General features: G+C 56.0%; 2 protein-coding genes across 5 annotated transcripts; both read right to left on the reverse strand.

The window, feature by feature from the left end:
* Positions 1 to 503: 503 nt before the first annotated feature.
* THAP3 (THAP domain containing 3) lies at positions 504 to 7,607 on the reverse strand. Of its 3 annotated transcripts, none has more exons than XM_070511210.1 (5): positions 7,471 to 7,607; positions 4,459 to 4,651; positions 2,089 to 2,145; positions 1,600 to 1,704; positions 504 to 1,309 (listed from the first exon to the last, which is right to left on the reverse strand). In XM_070511210.1, exons 1-5 carry the CDS (start codon positions 7,542 to 7,544, stop codon positions 1,031 to 1,033), a joined length of 708 nt encoding a protein of 235 aa, XP_070367311.1. In that variant the 5' UTR covers positions 7,545 to 7,607; the 3' UTR covers positions 504 to 1,030. The 3 variants fall into 3 exon arrangements, with proteins under 3 accessions (XP_070367311.1, XP_070367313.1, XP_070367312.1); XM_070511212.1 differs by having other exon boundaries at positions 1,436 to 1,704; positions 7,471 to 7,605; XM_070511211.1 differs by lacking the exon at positions 2,089 to 2,145 and having other exon boundaries at positions 7,471 to 7,605.
* Positions 7,608 to 8,474: 867 nt separating this feature from the next.
* On the reverse strand, positions 8,475 to 16,682 carry PHF13 (PHD finger protein 13). Of its 2 annotated transcripts, XM_044769579.2 has the most exons (4): positions 16,270 to 16,682; positions 13,760 to 13,861; positions 11,675 to 12,209; positions 8,475 to 11,084 (listed from the first exon to the last, which is right to left on the reverse strand). In XM_044769579.2, exons 1-4 carry the CDS (start codon positions 16,306 to 16,308, stop codon positions 10,858 to 10,860), a joined length of 903 nt encoding a protein of 300 aa, XP_044625514.1. In that variant the 5' UTR covers positions 16,309 to 16,682; the 3' UTR covers positions 8,475 to 10,857. The 2 variants fall into 2 exon arrangements, with proteins under 2 accessions (XP_044625514.1, XP_070367314.1); XM_070511213.1 differs by lacking the exon at positions 13,760 to 13,861 and having other exon boundaries at positions 16,270 to 16,635.
* Positions 16,683 to 19,295: the final 2,613 nt, after the last annotated feature.

Below are 19,295 nucleotides of genomic sequence, written 5' to 3' on the forward strand. Positions count from 1 at the left end.
CCTTCTAGCTGTGGCATGTGGGATGCCACCTCAGCGTGGCCTAATGAGTGGTGCCATGTCCATGCCCAGGATCCAAACCAGTGAAACCCTGGGCCGCCACAGCGGAGCGTGCAAACTTAACCACTCGGCCACGGGGCCAGTCCGTTTGTTCATTTTAGGAGTGAACAAAACAAGGGACACGCCCCCTCCTCAAAGGCCTCATTCCATCCTTTGTTGTTGCACGCTGGAACCCTGTTTTAAACCATGAGGCTTCACCTGAGGCTGGGCTTTGGTTTTCTACATCAAACATCTGCCTGAGGAACAGAGGGCAGACTTAGGAAATCACTTAGGCTAAGACTTCTGTTTTCTCTTTCTTTAACTAGAATCACATTTTTTTTTGTAGTCAAAGGTAGTCATGCCCTGCCTGCTCTTCAATGGGAAACAGGAAGTCAGTCTTCTTGGCAGCAGCAAAGCACCAGGAGAACCTCGAATTAGTGCTTGCTTGTAAATAAAAGAGAAAAAACTGCAGTGTGGGAAGACACTTTATTGCATCGTTCACTCAAACCAGGCTGGAAAGGAGGCACTCCTTAGAACAGAGGCCAGTCTGAGCCCCTGAGCGAGCCAGCCATCCAGGCGATGGGGGGGACCACTCGCTGCCATCACTGGCTCTCGTGAGGGGGGTAGGGGTGACCCCATGCACTGAGTCTGTCCCTGGACCAAGCTGCCCCTCGAGGAAATGTGCTTCCTCCCTGTTGGGGGGGGGGGGGGTGTCTGCCACACCATGGCTCCAAAGATGCTCGCCCAGCTTGTGCTGAAAGGACAGCTGAGGCTGCCACCTCGGGGCGGCCTAAGCTGTCATGCTCACAGCCCCACCCACTCCCGGCCTGATGCCACTAAACCACCCAAGATGGCGTTGGAATCCTCACCGGGGGCTGGCATGCCTCACTGCCATTTTGAGTGGCAGGAGCAGGATTGAAAGGTCCACGGCCAGAGTCCTGAAACCAGTGCCCCACCTCCCAGATGCTCCGCGCAGAAAGCCCGGCTGTCTGGCTCAGCTCTGCTGCTCTGGAGTCCCCTGGAGACCTGCCTGCCCGGCTCTGTGGGCGCGGAGGCGGCTGGACATCCTCCGCATCACCAGCCTCTGGGCCTTCAAGCGCTTTCGGAGCTTTTCGTTTTCCTTCAGAGTGAGGAAGAGTTTCTTTTTTAGAGCATTTAAGTCCAAAAGGGCGTAGCTGTGATCCGATGGCTGTGCGGGGAGGGCCCTTCTCAGACCTGTAGGGCTGGCCGGCTGACTGGGGGCCTTGGTTGCTTCTGGTCTGTGTGGCAGGACCTGAGGAGGGAGAGATTAGGAGCGCCCAGAGGCCAAGGCTCTGGAGGGCCAGAGGGCAGCGTGGCTCCGCGCTCAGCCCTGCCCCGCGGCAGCACTCACTCCCAGCAGCTCTCCTGAAAGCCAGACCTGCCGGGTCGCAGCTCATTCCATCAGGAGGGTCTGGACTCAGGGCTCCATGCCACGGTCCTTGTGGTCTCAGCACCAGTTTTCTTCATTTTTATTTGCAGCGCATCCCCTTGTGCCGAGACCAGCCAACCACACCGCGCCTCCATGCCAGCCCAGCACCTTACCTGCTCTCCAGGGCGTCGGGCACTTGGGGGCAGCTGCAGCGCTTCCAGGGCAGTGTCCGCCTTCCTGCCCGGGCCACGCTCCCCGGCCCCCACCCTGGACACGACCTGCGAAGGGCAGAAGCAGGCAGCTGAGCAGCACAGACAGCTGCTCCTTGTCTATCCCACCAGTAATCCCTGCGCACTGTTCCGGTGTTCCGGGCGGTGGCCGCTGCCAGGGGACCGGCAGAAACAGCCAGCCTCCTCCTCCACAGGCCTAGGACCAGCCCCTGAGAACAGGGCGCGAGCCGGCCTTGTAAGCAGCTACCGCTGCTTGATATTGAACAGAGAGGCTTCTGCTTTCCCTTTTCTAGGAAAAGAGAGAATCCAAAACCCTAGCTGACGAGAAAGCACGACAAGCCCCCAGCTGCCAGCCTGGCAGGCAGGTGACGCTGCTCAGTCTCCATCTCACAGCCTAAGTCCGAAGGCCCGTGAGCGCCAGAGCAGACTCACCTCCTCAGAGTCGGCATTTCCGCACTGGCTGTCAGGGGCTGTGCTCTCCTTCACCAGCTGCAAGAGACACGGCGCTACTGGAGACGGGGCGAGTGGGCAACGTGCACCCCCGAGAACCCCACGGCCAGGTACCGGGTCTCGGGCAGCTCTGCCCCCTTGCTCAGCCCCATCTTTGTCCGGTTAAACCCGGAGACCCAGCTGCTGTTCTTTTCCAAAGATCTTCCCACATCTTGGGTTAGAGGCCCATGAACAAGTCCCTATGAAGCCAGGGACCTAATTCATATGTGTCACCACAGGGCCTGGCATTCTTCTAGGCACACAGCAGGTGACTCATTTTGCTCAATGAATGGCAGCCACATAGTAGAAAACCTCTGACTCAGAGCCTGCGGTGCCCAGGCAGCCCCGGAGCGGGGCCAAGGCTACAGGGCCAGAACCAACTTCTCCCTGCCCCGGGGGCTGGAAGCACTAAGGAGCAAGGTCACAAATGTCCCCCAGAGATCAGACTAATCTCCTCCTTCAGGGGCAAACACTTCACCACAGATGCTGAAGGTGGAAGTGATCAAACGGCTCTATTCACAAACGTGCGCGGGGTGGGGGCGGGGGGTGGGCACTAATCAGTGGGCAGAGAGCTTCAGCTCAGAGAGAGGAGGACGTTCCAGAACCTGCCGTACAACGTCGTGCCTACCATCCACAATGCTGCCCTGTGTACACTTGAGAGCCTGCAGAGGGTAGATCTTGTGTTAAATGTTCTTTCCACAATAAAATACAATTTTAAAAAAACACGTATATAAAGTAAAACTAAAAGGCCTTCCGTGTTAAAACAACAACAAACCAAACATGCATTCAGCAGCTCCAGACCAGAGGCTGCCTGGCCTATGGCTGAGTAGCATGCCAGGCAACGCTGCGCGGGCTGGAACGAAGCCGTGAGACGGCCCGTCCCCGTGCGCTTACACTGGAGGGAGAAGACCAAACAAGGGGGACACCGAGAGCGGCGCACCGGGATGGGTGAGGTGCTAGAAAGACCGACAGCAGGAGGGAGGCAAGGGCCAGCAAGGGCGGTGGAAACAGGTGGGGTGGGCCCTCCTAGAGGACACGTGAACACGGACTTGGAGGTAAGGCCACAAGCGTGAGGGTGTCTGGGAAAGATCAATGGGCAGAGGCCCTGACGCAGGGCGTTCTGGGCGCGTCTGCTCACAAATGGCTGCCTGTCCTTCCTCACACCCTGTAACTCAACTCCTGTTTCCACCGGCTCCCTTCTCTCTCTTTCCCAATAAAATCAGACTACCACAGGGCTTTGGCAGCCTTGGGTTTGTCCCACCAGCACTCTGCCTTCCAGGTTCAGACGGGTGCCCCGCTGTGGAGCCCACACTCTGGGACTCGCTACACCTTTAGGATTTATGAAATTCAATATAATCCCCCTCACGGCTTCCACATCCAAGTGCCCGTGAACTCTCTCCGGAGCCAAATCCACACATCCTGCCCCCCAAGACACACCTACCTCAGTGTCCCCCTGGGAAGCCTAACTCGCCATGCACAGGACCAAACTCCTCAGGGAATCAGGGAAGCCCACCCTGCAGGGGCTCAGCGAGCCTGGTCTCCCTGACCACCTCCCTCTCAACCCCCCAGCTCTGCAAAGTCCATCCACTCTGCACCTCTCCTCACCACACTCACCACCAGCTCAGGCCACATGGCTGCACTCACCTGGGACACCACAGTGGCCTCCAAACCAGCTTCCAGCCAGAGGGAGCCTTCCAAAGCCACAACCCTCACCCAAAAACCCACAGCTTGTCCAACCGTCTGGCCTCTGCAAGCAGCCTGAGCCGATGCTGTTCCTGAGTGTGCCCCAATCCCTCCCACCTCTGCCCGCACTGGCCCGTCTCCCCCCAGCACTCCACCTGCCCCGTCCTTCCGTGCCCTGGAGAGAGCCCTCAGCTGGCACGCGCGCGGCACATGGAGCACTTGAGTGGAGACCTGCAGAGTGGCAGCGGCACAGTGTCTGGACTACACGCTCCCAAGCCCCGGCCGGCTACCATGAAGGACAGGACGAGGTCTGAACGCACCACAGCCAGCTGCCTTCCGCTGGGAAGGTCTTCGCCGCGTGGCCTTGAGCCTGCAGGAGGCCCAGCAGAAGTGAAATGCATCAAGGCCCAGGCTCCCGGCACACTCGCCACTCAGCCGCTTCAACGGCATCCAGCTGTGAAGCGTGATTTATTTTTAAAGTGGCTTTAAACTGCGACTTCCCTCCAGTGAGGGTCATGGCCGGCAGGGCCGGCTGGGCTCGGAACCGGAGGCTCGACAGTGCTGCCCGCCCCGCAAACACCCCCCCCCCAGGCAGGCGGGATCTGGGGAGAAAGACAGCGGTGTGTCCACCTGCGCCGGCTCCTGGAAGGCGAACTCCGTGGGCACGGCGTTGTGCTTCAGGTTCTTGCGGTTCCCGAAGGCGCTGAAGCACTCGGGTCGGAAGTGCTCGGAGCAGATGACCGTGTGCTGCTTGGGCTTGAAGTTGCCGCGGCCGATGTTCAGCACCCATTCCTTCAGCAGCTCCGGGCGGCTGAACGGGAACCTGAGGGGCAAGGAAGCAGACGTGAGGGAATCCGCAACGCCCAAGGCAGCACTTCCGAGTCCCGTGGAATTTTCACATCACCACACAGTATTTTACTGGACAGCGTGGAAAATTCAACCACCTCATCTGATTTCTGGGAGCTTCTGTCATGGCTGTTTACAGCATCCTTAGTAGGAAACTTGAGACTATGAATGTGGCCAAAGGGCCCAAGCGAGCTGTTTCCGAAGCCACGTCTGCCAGGTGGGGTTTCGTTCGTTAGTCAGGAGCCTGGCCCTGCTCTTGGTGGTGGGATGTGGGAGTGAGGAAGACAGCCCGCCCTCGCGGAGCCTACATTCCAGAATGGGGAGACAGACGGTAGACCAGATGTAGACTGCGTAGGAATAAGGAGTAGGGAATGGTCAGGGAAGGTCACCTGAGAGGTGACGTTTGAGCAGAGGCTGCGGGAAGTGGGAGAGCGGGCTGTGTGGGTATCAGAAGGAAGAGAGCAGAGGCTCTCTGGCAGGAGCGTGCCCCACGTGTGCGAGGAATGGTCACAGGCAGGCTGGGCTGAGACAGAGCAAGAGGAGGGGTGGGGACCACAGGATGCGGGCCTTGGGCAGATGGGGAGTCCCTGGAGGCTCCGGGCAGAGGGTGACGGACCGCGTCCACCCTGGCTGCCATAGGAGGGCACCTGGTGGCTGCGACCAGGGTGTCAGCAGGAGCGGATAATGAGCCAGGAGATCTGGGATATAATTTGAAAACCATGTAATAAGGTTTGCCTGTGGGCCATGAAATAAAGAGAGAAGGAAGGAGTTTCCTGTATTAAGATTGGGGGGCAAAGTGGGGCTGTAGGAAGGGAAGGTTTGGGGGTTGGAAGTTTGGTTTTATACATTCGATTTTTTTTTCTACTGAGGAAGATTGGCCCTGAGCTAGCATCCACTGCCAGTCTTCCTCTTTTTGTATGTGAGCTGCCACCAGAGCATGGCCACTACTGACAGACGTGTGGTGTAGGTCTGCACCCAGGAACCAAACCTGGGCTGCCAAACTTAACCACTAGGCCACCAGGGCAGACCCTGAGGTGACTCGTAGATGCCCAAGTGCTGGAGTGGAGTGGCAGGTGGACACACATGTCAGGAAATGTCAATGTGGGGACTGTCCCTGCATAAAGGGTGGTAAAGCCATAAACCTGGGTGAGATCAGTGCCCTGGGGAGCAAGTGTGGACGGGGACAACACAGAGCCATGCCCCTCGCCCCGAAATGCTCCAATATCTGGTGTTGTAAATAAGGAGGATCCAGCAAAGGAGACTGAGAAGAGACACTTGACAAAGGAAGAGGCCAGGAAGTGTTCTAGAAGCCAAGTGGGAGAGTCTCAAGGGGTCAGTGGTCAGTGTGTCAAATGCTGCAGAGAGGTCAATTCAGATGAGGACGGACCACTGCAGTGGGCACCATAAGGGCCCCTGGGGACTTGGCAGACCTCTTTTGTGGGAGTGGTGGAGGCAAGAGTCTGACTGGAATGGGTTCAAGAGAGAACCAGGGGCGACTCCACCACCAGGTGCATACCCGACCGAAAAGTACAGGTGCATGCACCAGAAGACTCGTCCCAGCAAAGATGTCCAGAGCCATGTGCTTGTAATGGCAAAAAACAGAGGCATCCCCATGCGCTTCAACTGTATGACAAACCAATTCTGGTGCATACCTTCAGTGGAATACTACACAGCAATGAAAAGGAATGAACTGCTGCTGCGTGCAACAAGGATGACTCTCATCAACATAATGGTGAGCAAAAGACAGAGAAAAGCACACACTGTGTGAATCCATTCACGTAAAGTTCAAAATAGGCCAAAGCAATCCACTCTGACGGACGGCAGGATATAAGTTGCCCTTGGGGACGTTGAAGGACGAGGGGCTGAGGCGGGGATGCGGTTGGGGGTCTCCTGGGGCTAGTATGTTCTAATTCATGGCAGTCACACGGGGCGTTCACTGCGTTAGACCGGCTGGGCTGTGTACCGACGGCCGCGCACTCTTCTGAAAGTGTGCTACAGTACTTCAACAGAAACGTTCACTTTGCAAAAGACAACGATGAGAGGAGGAGAGGCGGCGCAGACAAGGAGCGCAGCAGCCCTTTGGAGTGGTGCTCGAAAGGGGACAGTGAAACGGGCAGTGGCTGCCACCTTGACGGGAGCGGGCAACATTCAACGGGCCCAGCGGACGAGCTCTGCTGGGAGAGTCAGGGACGGACTCCAAAACCCCGCCGTCCTCCCCGGACTCCCGCGGCCGCAGCGCGCCCGGCCCCTCTCCCCGCCCACGGGGCCGTCCTCCCTCCGCCACTCCACGCTTCCCTCACGACAGGAGGCCTGCAGAGGGCACCGCAAACGCGACAGCCGTCACCGTCTCTCATTCATTCAGCAAATGCATTCAGCAAATACTGGACACCTACTGCGTCTCAGGCTGCCTCTGTGGACAAGATAAAGGCCCTGGGACCTGGAGGGGACGAGTACTCAGTAACTGCGCGGTGCTAGGTGCTAGGTGCGCTCTGCCGGGGAAAGAGCCGAGACCCGAGCTCGCAGCAGGGCCGGCCCACCGCCCCCTCGCACGCGCTTGCCTGGCCGGCGGCAGGAGGCCATGCGCCCCTCGACCGTCTCCTCAAGCGCCCCGGCCGGCCGAGGCGGCGCCAGGCTTCGCCGCCCGTGACCCCGCCGGCCCTCGGGCCGCCGCCCCCCCCGCGAAGGCTCGGCCGCACGCCCTCGGCCCGCCCGGTGCACCAGGCCTCGGGCTCCGGCGGGGGCCGCAGGCGGGCGGGCAGGGCCTCGCGCCCCCGCGCCCCGCGCCCCGCGCCTCACCGATGGAAGGTGAGCTGCTTCCTGCGGTTGCTGTAGCGGTTGCAGCACTGCCGGGCCGCGCACGACTTCGGCATCTCCACACGCCAGGCCCGGCCGCCCCTAACAAAGATGGCGGCTGCGGGGCCTGCGGGCGGGGCGGGGCCGGCCGGGCGGCGGGGCATAAGGTGGGTGTGGCCTGCGGGGCCCTGAATGGACGGGGCCTGTGGAAAGGGCGGGGCCGGCCGGGTCGCCAGGAGGTGCAGGCTGGCCTGGCTCTGCTCCAGGGCCAGTATCTCATGCGGTGCCCCCGACCCGCGTTGCTCCAGAGTCGGGCGAGCTCTGGGTGCCACATAAAAGGGTGCTCTCGGGCCCAACTCAGGCCCGACACTCCCAACAGGGCTGGCCGGTGCAAGTTTCACCCCGGTTCACTGAAGCTCGTAGCCCTCCCCTCCTTGCTTTGGGGCCCCCAGTATCACACCCACCAACAACCTTGGAGAACTGGAAACCAGAGTAACGCTCAACGCCCAACTTGGCCAGTATTTTCAAGATTTCAAGGTGTCGATAGGTAGCGTCTGGTTGCTTGAATGTCTCTGGAGGAGGTACTAGTTGACCACTAGTTGGTCCGAGTTAGGCAGACATAGCTGATTGACAGAACAGCCTCAGGCCCCTGGGAGCCCCAACTGTAAAGGGGTGGAATGAGCACCCTAGAGAGATCTCAGTCCTGCTTACAGCTCAGAGGAGGCTGCAGCTTTACAAAGCAGGTACTCACTGGGGTTTAAGCTAATCCACAATTTCATGAAGAAATTGTGAAAGCTATTCCTGTCTATTCATACTGTGATTTGTTTCTGGAGAATTTACTGGAAAGATATATTAGGGGCTGTGGGCATTTTTCATCCTGCTAAACCACACTCAGTCTTTAACTTCCCAAGTCTTCATGTAACCATGGTTTGGGGGCGGTGATGAAGGGAGAAACACACAATTGTCCTTCAGCAAACAGCACAAACACCTCAAGCCAGACATGAATCTCAAAGTAGCAATATATTTATTTACAAAATATACAGTTTCACAGAAACAGCTTCGCTTTATACACATAAACTTCATTACACAGAACCATGTAAACGATGTTAAGTGTCTGGCCGGGCCAAAGCCAATGGGAGGGGCCTACATTTGGGGTGACATCTTTCTCTCCCCTCACTTCATTAGCCACCAACCAGGAGCCCCTAGATGGGCCATGCCTAATTTGCATAAAGCTGATTGCAGCTGCCCAGCTCAATGGAACACAAAATCAAGGTGTCCTGACTTCTTAGACACCACCCCCAGGGATAGATCTGGTAGAAGGACAAAAGAAAACGAAGGAAACAGAAATCGAGATGATTATCCGATGCCTTGCAGAGGCGTCACCAGGCACCGCACCTTCTAAGAGTAATGCAGCAGCCACCAGCGCTGGCATTTCCACCCGAAAATCACACGTACTCTTAAACGCACTTTTAAAACCTTGTGGAATTTTTTTTTGAAAAGGAGAAAAACACTTTGGAACTTTGGCTATTCTCACGGTGAAGACACTGGACAGGCAATGTCAGGGGCAGATCTTTGGCAAATTCCTCTCCAGCTTTTCCTGGATGTTTGCCCTCGTCAGAGCCAGACAGTTGTCTGGGGAGAAGGTTGTTTCTAAGCCAGCTTCTCACTATTTTTCTCTATAGCAGAACTTCTCCCTTGGGGATCTTCACAATAAACTGGGTTTCAGAAACTATTTCTATTTTTCTGTTAATATAAACACAGAATTTAAAAAAAAAAAAAAAAGGCAGTTGGCTGGTCAAGCATGAAAGATACAACGACAAAATATGGGCTCCAAGGAGCCAAATACAGTTCAACCCCCTTGGTGCTTCAGTGAGAGAATGTGGACGGGGTCCGCCTGGTGGCCCCACACAAGTGAGCCCTGTGGAGAAGGCCCTGGCAGAGAGACTAGGGGTCCATCCTGCAGTAAATAAATATGACTAACCTGGCCATTTTTCCCTTTTCATGCTTTACAAGAAACGTTTATGAAAACACATCCATCGATTTACAAAAAAAAACATTTTTGAGAACAAGTATTTGAACTGCTAAAAAGTCATGTCAATTTCGGAGAGCACTGAAGCCCTCCTCTCCTTGGAACTCCGGAACCACCAGGATCCCAGGGTTCACGGCCCCCGAGCAGGGCCCTGCAGGGGCTTCAGGTGCAAACTCCCCGGCTTCTCCAGAGCTGACCTGCGTAGGGGTCTCCTCAATCCAGGGTCCTAGTTCAGATTTAAGGAACTCTGCACAATTCAGTGGGATATTCCTGGAGGCCAACGTTACTGTATCACTCACTCACCAATTCAAACAAAGAAAAGGCTTCAAGTCCTAACCTTGCCCTGTGGAACCAGCAGGCCAGCCTGTATGAGGGCATACTAAGAATCACCCATGGGAGAGGCTTCCTCCCAATTTTTCTTTACCCCATTATGTAGAGGAACGCCATTCCCCAGTGATTGCCTAACCTTTATGTTGCTACTGGAACAAGGTGAGGGGAAGAGACAAGGAGAGAATCTAAGTGCCCCCTCGCTTGAAAACACTTTGCCTGGGCACCCCCAGGACCTCAAATGCCAACTGGAGAGAAAGGGCACCAAGGCAGAACTCTGCCAATACTTTTGGCTATATCGTGCAAAAAGACAGGTTTTTTTACATCGTGCAAAACAGGAAACTGAGTTATGAACACAGGCTACCTCTCAACCCCCCAACCAACCCCCTTTCCACAGAGAAGTGGCCATATACTGTCCCTTTTAACAAACAGAAGGAAACCTAGGGATCACTAGCCAGCCCACCGCCCTGGGGCTCCTCTCAGAGGGAGAGCAGAGAACTCCAACAGGCAGCCACTGAGGCAGGGGAGACGGGAGACCACAAAGGCAGGGGCAGCTTTGATGGTTGCTGTACGGACACTTACGGTAAAAGACTTAGACTTGAGAAAAAGCTTACAAGTATGGCTGTCATTAACAGGCCAGGGAAACTGAACACCTCCTCTCCCAACACAGAGGAAGCAGGAGTAACAGCTAGCACTTGTTCCAATCGACGGGAGTTGGTTAACAATGAGAGCAAGAATTCACAACTACCATGTACCCTCATGTTCAGCTGAGCCAAACCCACTGCACTTGGGTGTTTAGTCCACCTCTACTGCAGAGAACACAGCTCCAGCAGCAGCTTTGGCCAACAAGGATTTATTCAGTCACTGGCTATGTACAGTTTATACCTTGGACAGCCTGTCCTTTTGCTTAGGCACCTGAATGGCAGGGGTCTGCCCGCACCAGAGCTGAGAGTTCTGTGCTCAACTAAGAGAGGGGCCAAAAAGCCCACTGTCCCTTCCGATTCCTCATCCACAGTCTCTTTGCTCGCCAGCAGTCAGTCCAGAAACAGCTTCCGGGAGCCCATTCGGGAACGGTTGGAACGGCGGATGTCAAACTTGGAGTCCCGGCACTTTTGGCAGACAAACACTTCCGGAACATTGGATTTCCGGATTTTCGCACAGGACAGGTGAATCCAAGTATGGCACTCATTACACTCTATCATGGGGCGGCCAGCAAATGGCTTCATACAGAAGCAGGTGACAAGGTCCCAGGAGTCATCATCTGAAAGAAGAGAAACACATAACAAGAGGGAAAAAACTTTTCAAGATCCCTCTCCACCAGGATCCCTCTCCACCAGGATCCCTCTCCACCAGGAAGGCCGCTCTCCACCAGGATCCCTCTCCACCAGGAGGGCCGCTCTCCACCAGGATCCCTCTCCACCAGGATCCCTCTCCACCAGGAGGGCCACTCTCCAACGGGAGAGAGCAGCTGAGCTGCACTGAGACCTGATCCTCAACAAATGAAACTGATTTCAACTTTCACTTATGTCCGATACTGCCCTCTCTGAAAATGCTGTAAATGCACGACAAAGGGCACTAAAACACGTAGTATCAGGAATTACCCGTGAGATGTTTACTTATGAGCTACATTATTTTTCTATTTTGAGGTCTGTCTCGGAATCTCAGCTGTTTCTAGCTGCAATCTCTCCTTCCTAAAATCTCAGTGCCCCCCTTCTTGCACCCTTCTCCCTAGACATAGGGGGGCACACTCTGCTGTCACACTCTACGGAAGGGACCACTGAGACCCTGCTTACAATCACCTCTCTTCTGACTACCAGCCAACAGCGTGGCCGTACTTCAGGTACCACTCACCTGAGTCCACCATTATGTCCTCATCATTGCCGGTGCTGTCCTCGTCCCGGAACACCACCTGCTTTCCCTGCCGGACAATAGTCCGTTTGCCTTCAGTTTTTATTTCTTTGACCTGATCAGGAGACACCGTGGCACAAGATCCACTGGAAGGCGTGTCGGAGTCCCAGCCCGAGCAGGGGTCACCGGGGGGCTGGGGGATATCCTGCAGGGTGGGACTCGTGGGGGTCTCTACATATGCATCAGCAGCTTCCAGCTTCATTAAGCTCCCCATGTACCCCTCCTTCACGGGCACGTCACTGTCCCTTCGCTTCCTCTTCTTCTTCTTCTTCAGTTTGTCAGTCTTCTTTCTGTCCAGCAGGAAGTTACTGGGCTTGGCTCGCTGCAGGAGGGTGGGCTGCAGGTGGCCAAAGCAGCGGTCAGAGACTGGCAAGGGCACCGCGGATGAGATGTCAGTGAAAGAAGTGTCCCAGCCGTCGCTGTCAATGGTACCAGCGGTGCTGTTGGCAGGGCTGGGGCTGCTCCTCAAAGGGAGTTCCTGAAAGGACAGAGGCAAAGGTGGCGGGTTCCGATTATTTAGACCATTCCCCGGCAACAAGAGCTGGTCCCGAGCAGAGCTTCCGCAGGCAGCCCCGGCCAGGTCAGGCCTGCAGACAGACGTGCCCTCGCACAACCTTGAGCTTCCCAGCTCTCATGAGCATTATTCCTTAGGAACGATGTCATTAGTACCCTACTGTGACCTTCCAGACAGAATGTGAACCCACGAGGGGCAAAACTCCTACCCTTGCTGAACCCTCAGCCCGCGTCCCAGAGCCAGAAACTCAATCAACATTCAATAAGTATTTGCGAAAAGAGTGCCCAAGACACCCTCTCAAACCCTCTTATCTTTCCACAACTGTAAAATCTCCCCTCCAATTGTCCTCCCAAAGGATGTACTTTTTTAATTAAGGCAATTTACATTAGTTTTGAGAATCTTCTGATACTTTTTCAAAAACAGAGACATCACAAACTATTGCAAAATCAAAATTGGTAATTATTACCCCAAAGCAGTGAGCTAAACTCTGTGGTTCCTTCAGATCATTCACACATTTTATTTGCAATGGTAGCAACATTCTGTGTGGCACGAAGCAAGCATCACCCACCTAGACGGCGGTGGGAATGATAAACCTATGCTGCACGTGGCCGCCTAGGATTCCTTTCTTTTCAGCCTCATACAATATGAATGAGGCTCGTGAAGTTAGAGCACCATGGCAGTGCTGGTCACAGTTCTGCCCATTTCTTAGCAAGGAAAAAACTTCCCTTAAACTACGTGGGATTTGGGCCACGAGTCTCTGAAGATCCTCTAATACGACATGCACAACCACCAGGAGGCTGCTTGCCAGGCACAGCTGGGTGGACCCGCCAACCACCTGGCTGAACTCCAGGCTCCACCACTGTGCCTCACAGCTCCCTCTCTGTGACCCTGTGCCCCCATCTTTAAAACAGGGATAAATAATAGCACCTACTTCACATCAGATAAGCGCCAAGAACAGCGCCTGGCCATTTAGAAAGCACTCAATAAGTACTGGACATTAAGAGCAGACAGATATCAAATACGTTATTTGCAGGCAAACTTTGAAAGTTTATTAAATCTTTTCTGGACAAGCCTGCATTTTCTTTCTTTTTTTTTTTTTTTTGAGGAAGATTAGCCCTGAGCTAACATCCACTGCCAATCCTCCTCTTTTTTTGCTGAGGAACATTAGCCCTGAGCTAATATTCATGCCCATCTTCTCCTATTTTATACATGGGATGCCTGCCACGGTATGACTTGGTAAGTAGTGCATAGGCCCGCACCCAGGATCCAAACCAGCGAACCCCAGGCTGCCAAAGTACAGTGGGCGAACTTAACCACTGTGCCACCGAGCTGGCCCCCAGCCTGTATTTTCTGAGTTTTAGGAACCCCTTCCCAGGCTGGTCTAAGTTTCCAAGAAGGATTTCTGCCTGACTGTTGTCTGAAGTCCTCCTGCACAACCCTTCCAGACCCCACTGCCTATGAGACACTTTGGTTTCACTGCCAGCAAGAAAGGTCTCAGAAGTGCTGAAGGTTACCTCCTTCGGATAAGGGATGTAGCCAGCATAGGCCAAGACAAAGGTGCAGAATTTGTTGAAATCCTCCACTGTCCTGCGCCTCTTGTAACTGGGGGAGTACTCCTGTTAGTGGATGAGAAAACAGAGTGTGGTTGAAAGGAGACATTTGTAGCTGGAACGGCAGAAACAAAGCTAAACAAGCTGGAGCTTTTAATGTCAACCACTCAAAACATACTGCTAGATCTGCAAACATTCTAGAAACAAGATAAGGTTAGCTCAGGTCAAGAAATAACACTGTTTTCAGAAGCTTAAAAGAGAGTATTATAACGTTATGTAAAGAATACTGGGAAACTGGTTAGGATATAAAAGCTTGTACAAAAGTCTATTTCTTAGCACTCATGTGGCATTTTCTGACATTATCTATCAGTTTCTGCAGGCCTATCCAGGGCTCTAATGACCACTTTTCTTGCTACAGATTTTCCATTTTGAAAACAAACTCCTGCTGCAGCTGAAACTAAAGTATTTTAGGTGATTTCAAAAATCAGCTACTTCTTAGCTTCAGAGCTCCCTGAGCCTGGGACCCTGCAACTGAATCTGCCTGACCGCCCCCACCTCCTACCGCCCTCTCTCCTCCAGGAGGCACTTCCTGCTGGTCCCTCCACTGCTCCAACCTCCAGGGGGCCAGGCACCCCAATGTTCCCCCACTCAGAACAAGCCAGAAACACTCCTGCTAGTCTTATTTGCAGGTTGAAGATGAAGTACTGGAGGTTTTGGCTTGTGTGTCCTGTCAGTCAATCTGGAAACACCCTCGACAAGAATGGATTTTCTCCTGAGTAGGAGAGCAGCTCCGGGAGAAAGAGCCCTTATTTGCTACTGAGCAAAACAACCGTGCTTTATTTCGGCTTATTCGACTAGCATATTTACTGAGGTTTTCTTTAAGCATTTATCACCCACCTCAACCCCATCCTTACATGCTCAGCTAACACTTCCAGAGCCTAGGGCCCCATCGCCCTGCTAGAGTGATAGCAGGGGAGGAGAAGGGGGGGTGGGGGGTGGACTCCTGGGCCGGCCTAGCCCAGCCCCTCCCAAGGACAGACGAGCCCAGTGAGCCAAGCGGCACCGGCGTGCTGGCTGCAGGTTTCCTTGCAAGGGCTCCACTTCTAACTTTCTCAACTTGGTTATAACAAACCACCTTCTACCCCCACCCGTCGGGCGCTGAGACCCCGAGGGGTGCGCAGGTTAGCGGAGCACTATGCGCAGCGCGGTACCCAGCGTCTCCTGTGCTCGAGAAATCCTGCACCCACCCCCGGGAAGAACTGTCGCCCTCCCTCCGGCCAGGGTGCGAGGCCCGCAGCCCTCGGCCCTCAAACTCTCAGGGAGAACTTTTATTTCGGCGGGGAACGTGCAGAAGTGGGTCAGGAGCCCCGACGCAGAACGGAAGGCGGCGGCGCCCGCGGCCCGGGGCGGGGGACCCGCGCGCCCCCACCCCGCCCGCAGCGCCGCCCCGGCCGCCTTTAGGAAAAGCAGATGGCGGTGCGGTCCCCTCCCCGCCCTCCCGCCTCCCGCGGAAACCGCCCCCCGCCGACACTCGGCCCCGGAAGGTGCGGGGCCCATCCCGCAAGGAAGGGGGCGCGGGAAGGAGGGCAGGATTCGGGGTCGGGGGCTGGCAGGCCCCGCGAATCACCGAGGCGGCACCGCAGCGGGCGAGCGCGGCCGGCGCCGTCTCCCCTCCCCCATCCACCCGCGGCCAGACCCGCATCCCGGACCCGGCGGGTCTCGGGAGGGGACAGGGGACGCGGCGGGAGCGCCGGGGGGGGGCCGGCCCGGAGAACCGAAGGCCGATCCCCGGAAGGAGGGAGAAAGGCGGGGCGAGCAGAGCCCGCGGGCGGGGGGCGGGGGCCCCGGAGGGGGAGGCGAGCGCGCCGGGGATGGGGGCATGGCTCCGGCCCCCGCAGGGGGAGGACCCCGAAGGACTAGGCGCCCCCGAGCCGGAGGGGGCGGGGGCCGCGCGGGCCGCGCGGGAGTCAGGGGGCGGGGCGCAGCCCACCCGGCCTGGGGGATTAGGGGAGCAGGCAGGGGCCTGCGGAGCGAAGTCCCAGTCAGAGGGGGACCGCGAGCCCCTCCGGGAGGGGGAGGGGGAGTCCTCCGAGAGGCGGGAGCGCAGGGCGGCGGCGGCTCGGACCGACTCCCCGGGGGAGGGGAAGGGGTAAGTCAGGCCGGTGGGGAGGGGCCGGGGGCGCAGACAGGTCCCGGGGCTACGCGAGGCCGGGGAGGAGTGGGCGCGGCGGCAGGGGGGAAGGGGCGCCGGCAGGACGCGGACGCCCGCGAAAAGGACGCCGAGGCGAAGGCCGGCGGGAGGACGGGGCGCGGGCCCGAATGGGGGGCGGGGCTGGGCGCCGGGGGGGGGGGGCAGCGGTGAGGGAAAGCTGGGGGAGGGGAGGGCGGCGCTCTGCCCGCGGGGGTCGGGCTCCCGCGAGCGCAGGAGAGGGGTGAGGGTGGTCGGGGGCGATCGGGGCGCAGCTCTCACTCACCTCCGGGTGGAAGGCGGCGGCGCAGGAGTCGGAGTCCATGTTCAGGGTGAGGGGCGGCGGCTGCGGGAGTGCAGGGGCCGGGATGCGGGCGCCGGGCCGCGAGGCCGCTCGGGACTGGGGGCTCCGGCGGCCGCGCAGGGCGAGGGAGGACCCGAGAGGGGTCGCCCCGGCTGGAGGTGATGGGGGGCTCGGTGTGTCGCGTCCCGGGCTCTGTGCTCCGGGGCCGGCGGCTCCACGGCCAAGCAGAGTTGGCGATGCAGCTCCCGCGGCCGGCGCGGCGGGAGAAGCGGGAGAGTCGCTGCGGGGGGCGGCGGCGGCGAGCGGGAACCCGACCGGCTCCCCGACCTGACGCCCAGTTCGGGCTCGTGTCTCGGGAGGGAGGGCGGGAGAGCCGTGAGGGCTGTCGGGAAATGTAGTCTGGGGGCGACTGGAAGCCAACGGCGAGGGGGCGTGGCGCGGGGGCGAGCGCGGGGCATTGTGGGAGTCGTAGTCCCCAACTTCGCGGTTCAGCCGTACAAAGCCCTCCTCGAGGACTCCAAGCCCCATAGAGCTCAGCGGCGGCTGCCCGGTCTGCGGAGGCGGTGTCTCCGGGACTTGAGGCCGCCGGAACGGGGGAGGTGCGGGGGCTCGCGCCGGCTCGGCGGTGGGGGAGGGGCGGTGCGAGCGGCAGCGCCGCGGTCTTCGCGGGGGCGGGGGCGCGCGCGGTCATCCCGGCGGGTGGGGGCGCGGCTGACGGCCTCGGTCGCGGAGGGCGGGGGCGGCGGCTGGCCCTTCCCCTTTCTCCTTTGAGACTTGGGGTTCGTGCCCCTTTGTGGGGCCGGGGTCCCCACGGCCCGGGCGGGAGTAGGGGCGGCAGGGGTGACGTCGCAGCCGCCCCCCCGGCTCGGCCCCCAGCCGCTCCGGCCGGGTGGAGCGAACTTGTTTTCGCGGCCGCGGGTTTTCTGGCCGGCTGTTCCTCGCCCCGGGGGCCCGGGCCGGCGGGAGTGCGGCCGAGCGGGCGCAGGCTCCGGGGCGCCGCGGTCCCCGGAGGGTCCGCGGGGTGTGGGGTTACCGCGTTTAAAGACACTCGGCCAGAGTTAGCGATTGTTAGAAGATGTTTGCTTTAAATTCGTTCTCTTTCCCTCTTCGCCTAACCTTGGGACCGCCCCTGTTTTCTCACTTTAATTGAATGATTTCCTGAATCTGTTCCTCACAGGATTTTAACTGTGGGGCGAGGCGGACACTTGATAGAAATATTCGCTATTGGCATTGACTTTATTGATATTTAATTGAGGAATTTGCAGTGTTGAAATGCTGGATCGCAGAGTGTTTTACAGCGTTTTGTGTTGAAGGTTGATTGACTCTGAACACTTAGTTGAAAATTAACTGCTCCGATTAAATTACCGGGAGGAGGCCTGACGTTCTGTAACAGGTTAAACCACCATTTGAAAGGGGAAAAAAAAAATCTGTATACAGAATGCAGATGAGTCCATAACATATTTGGGAGTTTTGAAGACAAAGAAACTTGTGTTAAAAAAGAGTGACGTGAAATTTCAAATTCATATCAGAATTCTGACTCTTCTACAGACGAAATCAAAACAATGGATGGAAGAACCCCTAAGAGATGAGATTATTTCCGAGGCAGCGAGTGCTGCATGGGTTGGCTATTGCTACTTAGGTGGTTAAGATAATTCTGATGGGAACACTTAGTGGTTACGAGACTGGGTTTATCTTAAAAATACTTCTCTGAGCCTCAGTTACCTAAGCTATAAAGTTTTTAGCATAGTCCTTGGCTCAGTAAATAGTTTACCATTGCTGTTGTTACTGTTTATTATTTCAGCAATATCTTCCCCAATAGAAGGGCTCCCCAGAGCTGGTAAGAGACTGAGGTGCTTTCTAAAAACTAGGAAGGTAAAAAGAGACATTGGACTTGGCTGGTGGAAACTCATTAACAACTTCTTACAGAGTTGTCACCTTCAAGTGGTCTAGCCAGATTTGGGATGTTATCTGATCGCTGTGGCCAGAGCAAATGTCCTGAGGTTCCCCGGGGTTGTGCAGGGTCAGATTCACCAGGAGCACCTTCTTTTGCCTGAATAAAAAAGGGTCAGGACGGATATTATCCTATTGATGGTTTAAAGGTGTAAATACCAAAACAATAATTATTAGAGGCAAAGTCCAAATGAGAGAAGAGGGAATTTTTTCTTAACTGATCATTATTCCTTATGGTATAATTTTTCACATAATAAACATTAAATCCCCTCCCCATTAAGAAACTGAAATAAAGAACTTGTTCATAATGATAATGGACTTGATAACAAACCTAGAATTCAGGAACCTTTATTGGACCACTCCATCACTCTAAGGAAAGAAAATCCCAGACCTGGATTGTGTCATCTGACAGTGGGAGCTCTTGCTTAGAATAGGTATCCAAGAGATAGTTCTTGAATGAGTTCTTAGGAAACAGCAGTTGTTAGTACACAGATGTGGCCAGGGCTGCCTGGCGTACCCTGCTTGTCTTCCTGCCTGCCACGCCAGTAAAACAAAACTCCATGGAGAACAACCTTCTGTGTCTCTCCCTCCTTTGATTTCCTTAGAAATTTAACCCTTTGGAGGAGCTTTAGACATTAATATTTACCCTTCTTTCCTTGGATTCAAAAAAGGACAGTAACACCAATGACTGACTGAAATTCAGGAGCACACTATGCAGCTATGGGGTAACAAAGTTGATTTTCTCTCCGTGACAGGCTTACGCTTCGTCAGTGTGTTGTTTACTCCTCAGGTACACTGTACTACTCCTGGGCTCCCCGGGGCAAATCTACAATTCCATGATTAATGCAAGAGCATTAGCCACGCTAGCCAGATCCTTGGAGTCTACGATTCTTTGTTTTCTTCTTAAAAAAATGTTTACCTGCTGCTGAATGCTGATTCTCAGATGATGATAGTTACTTAGGAAAGAGGAAGAAAAGAGCCTACATTAGCACAGGTTGTGACAAGTTTTAAAATACTAAGAATACCGTGGTTTCCCAGTAAGTAACTTGAGAATGTAG

This window comes from Equus asinus, chromosome 5 (assembly GCF_041296235.1).
Source record: "Equus asinus isolate D_3611 breed Donkey chromosome 5, EquAss-T2T_v2, whole genome shotgun sequence".
NCBI classification, from domain to species: Eukaryota; Metazoa; Chordata; class Mammalia; order Perissodactyla; family Equidae; genus Equus; species Equus asinus.

What these genes read in the sequence shown, in the direction of transcription:
- THAP3 (XM_070511210.1), bottom strand. Translation starts at nt 7,544, where the DNA reads ATGCCGAAGTCGTGCGCGGCCCGGCAGTGCTGCAACCGCTACAGCAAC. An exon ending in CCTTCCAGGAGCCGGCGCAG is followed by an intron (nt 2,146 to 4,458) that starts GTGGACACACCG and finishes TGTCTCTTGCAG; the next exon opens with CTGGTGAAGGAGAGCACAGC. An exon ending in GAAATGCCGACTCTGAGGAG is followed by an intron (nt 1,705 to 2,088) that starts GTGAGTCTGCTC and finishes TGCCCTTCGCAG; the next exon opens with GTCGTGTCCAGGGTGGGGGC.
- PHF13 (XM_044769579.2), bottom strand. Translation starts at nt 16,308, where the DNA reads ATGGACTCCGACTCCTGCGCCGCCGCCTTCCACCCGGAG. An exon ending in CCGCCGCCTTCCACCCGGAG is followed by an intron (nt 13,862 to 16,269) that starts GTGAGTGAGAGC and finishes ATCCACTAACAG; the next exon opens with GAGTACTCCCCCAGTTACAA. An exon ending in ACATCCCTTATCCGAAGGAG is followed by an intron (nt 12,210 to 13,759) that starts GTAACCTTCAGC and finishes CTGTCCTTTCAG; the next exon opens with GAACTCCCTTTGAGGAGCAG.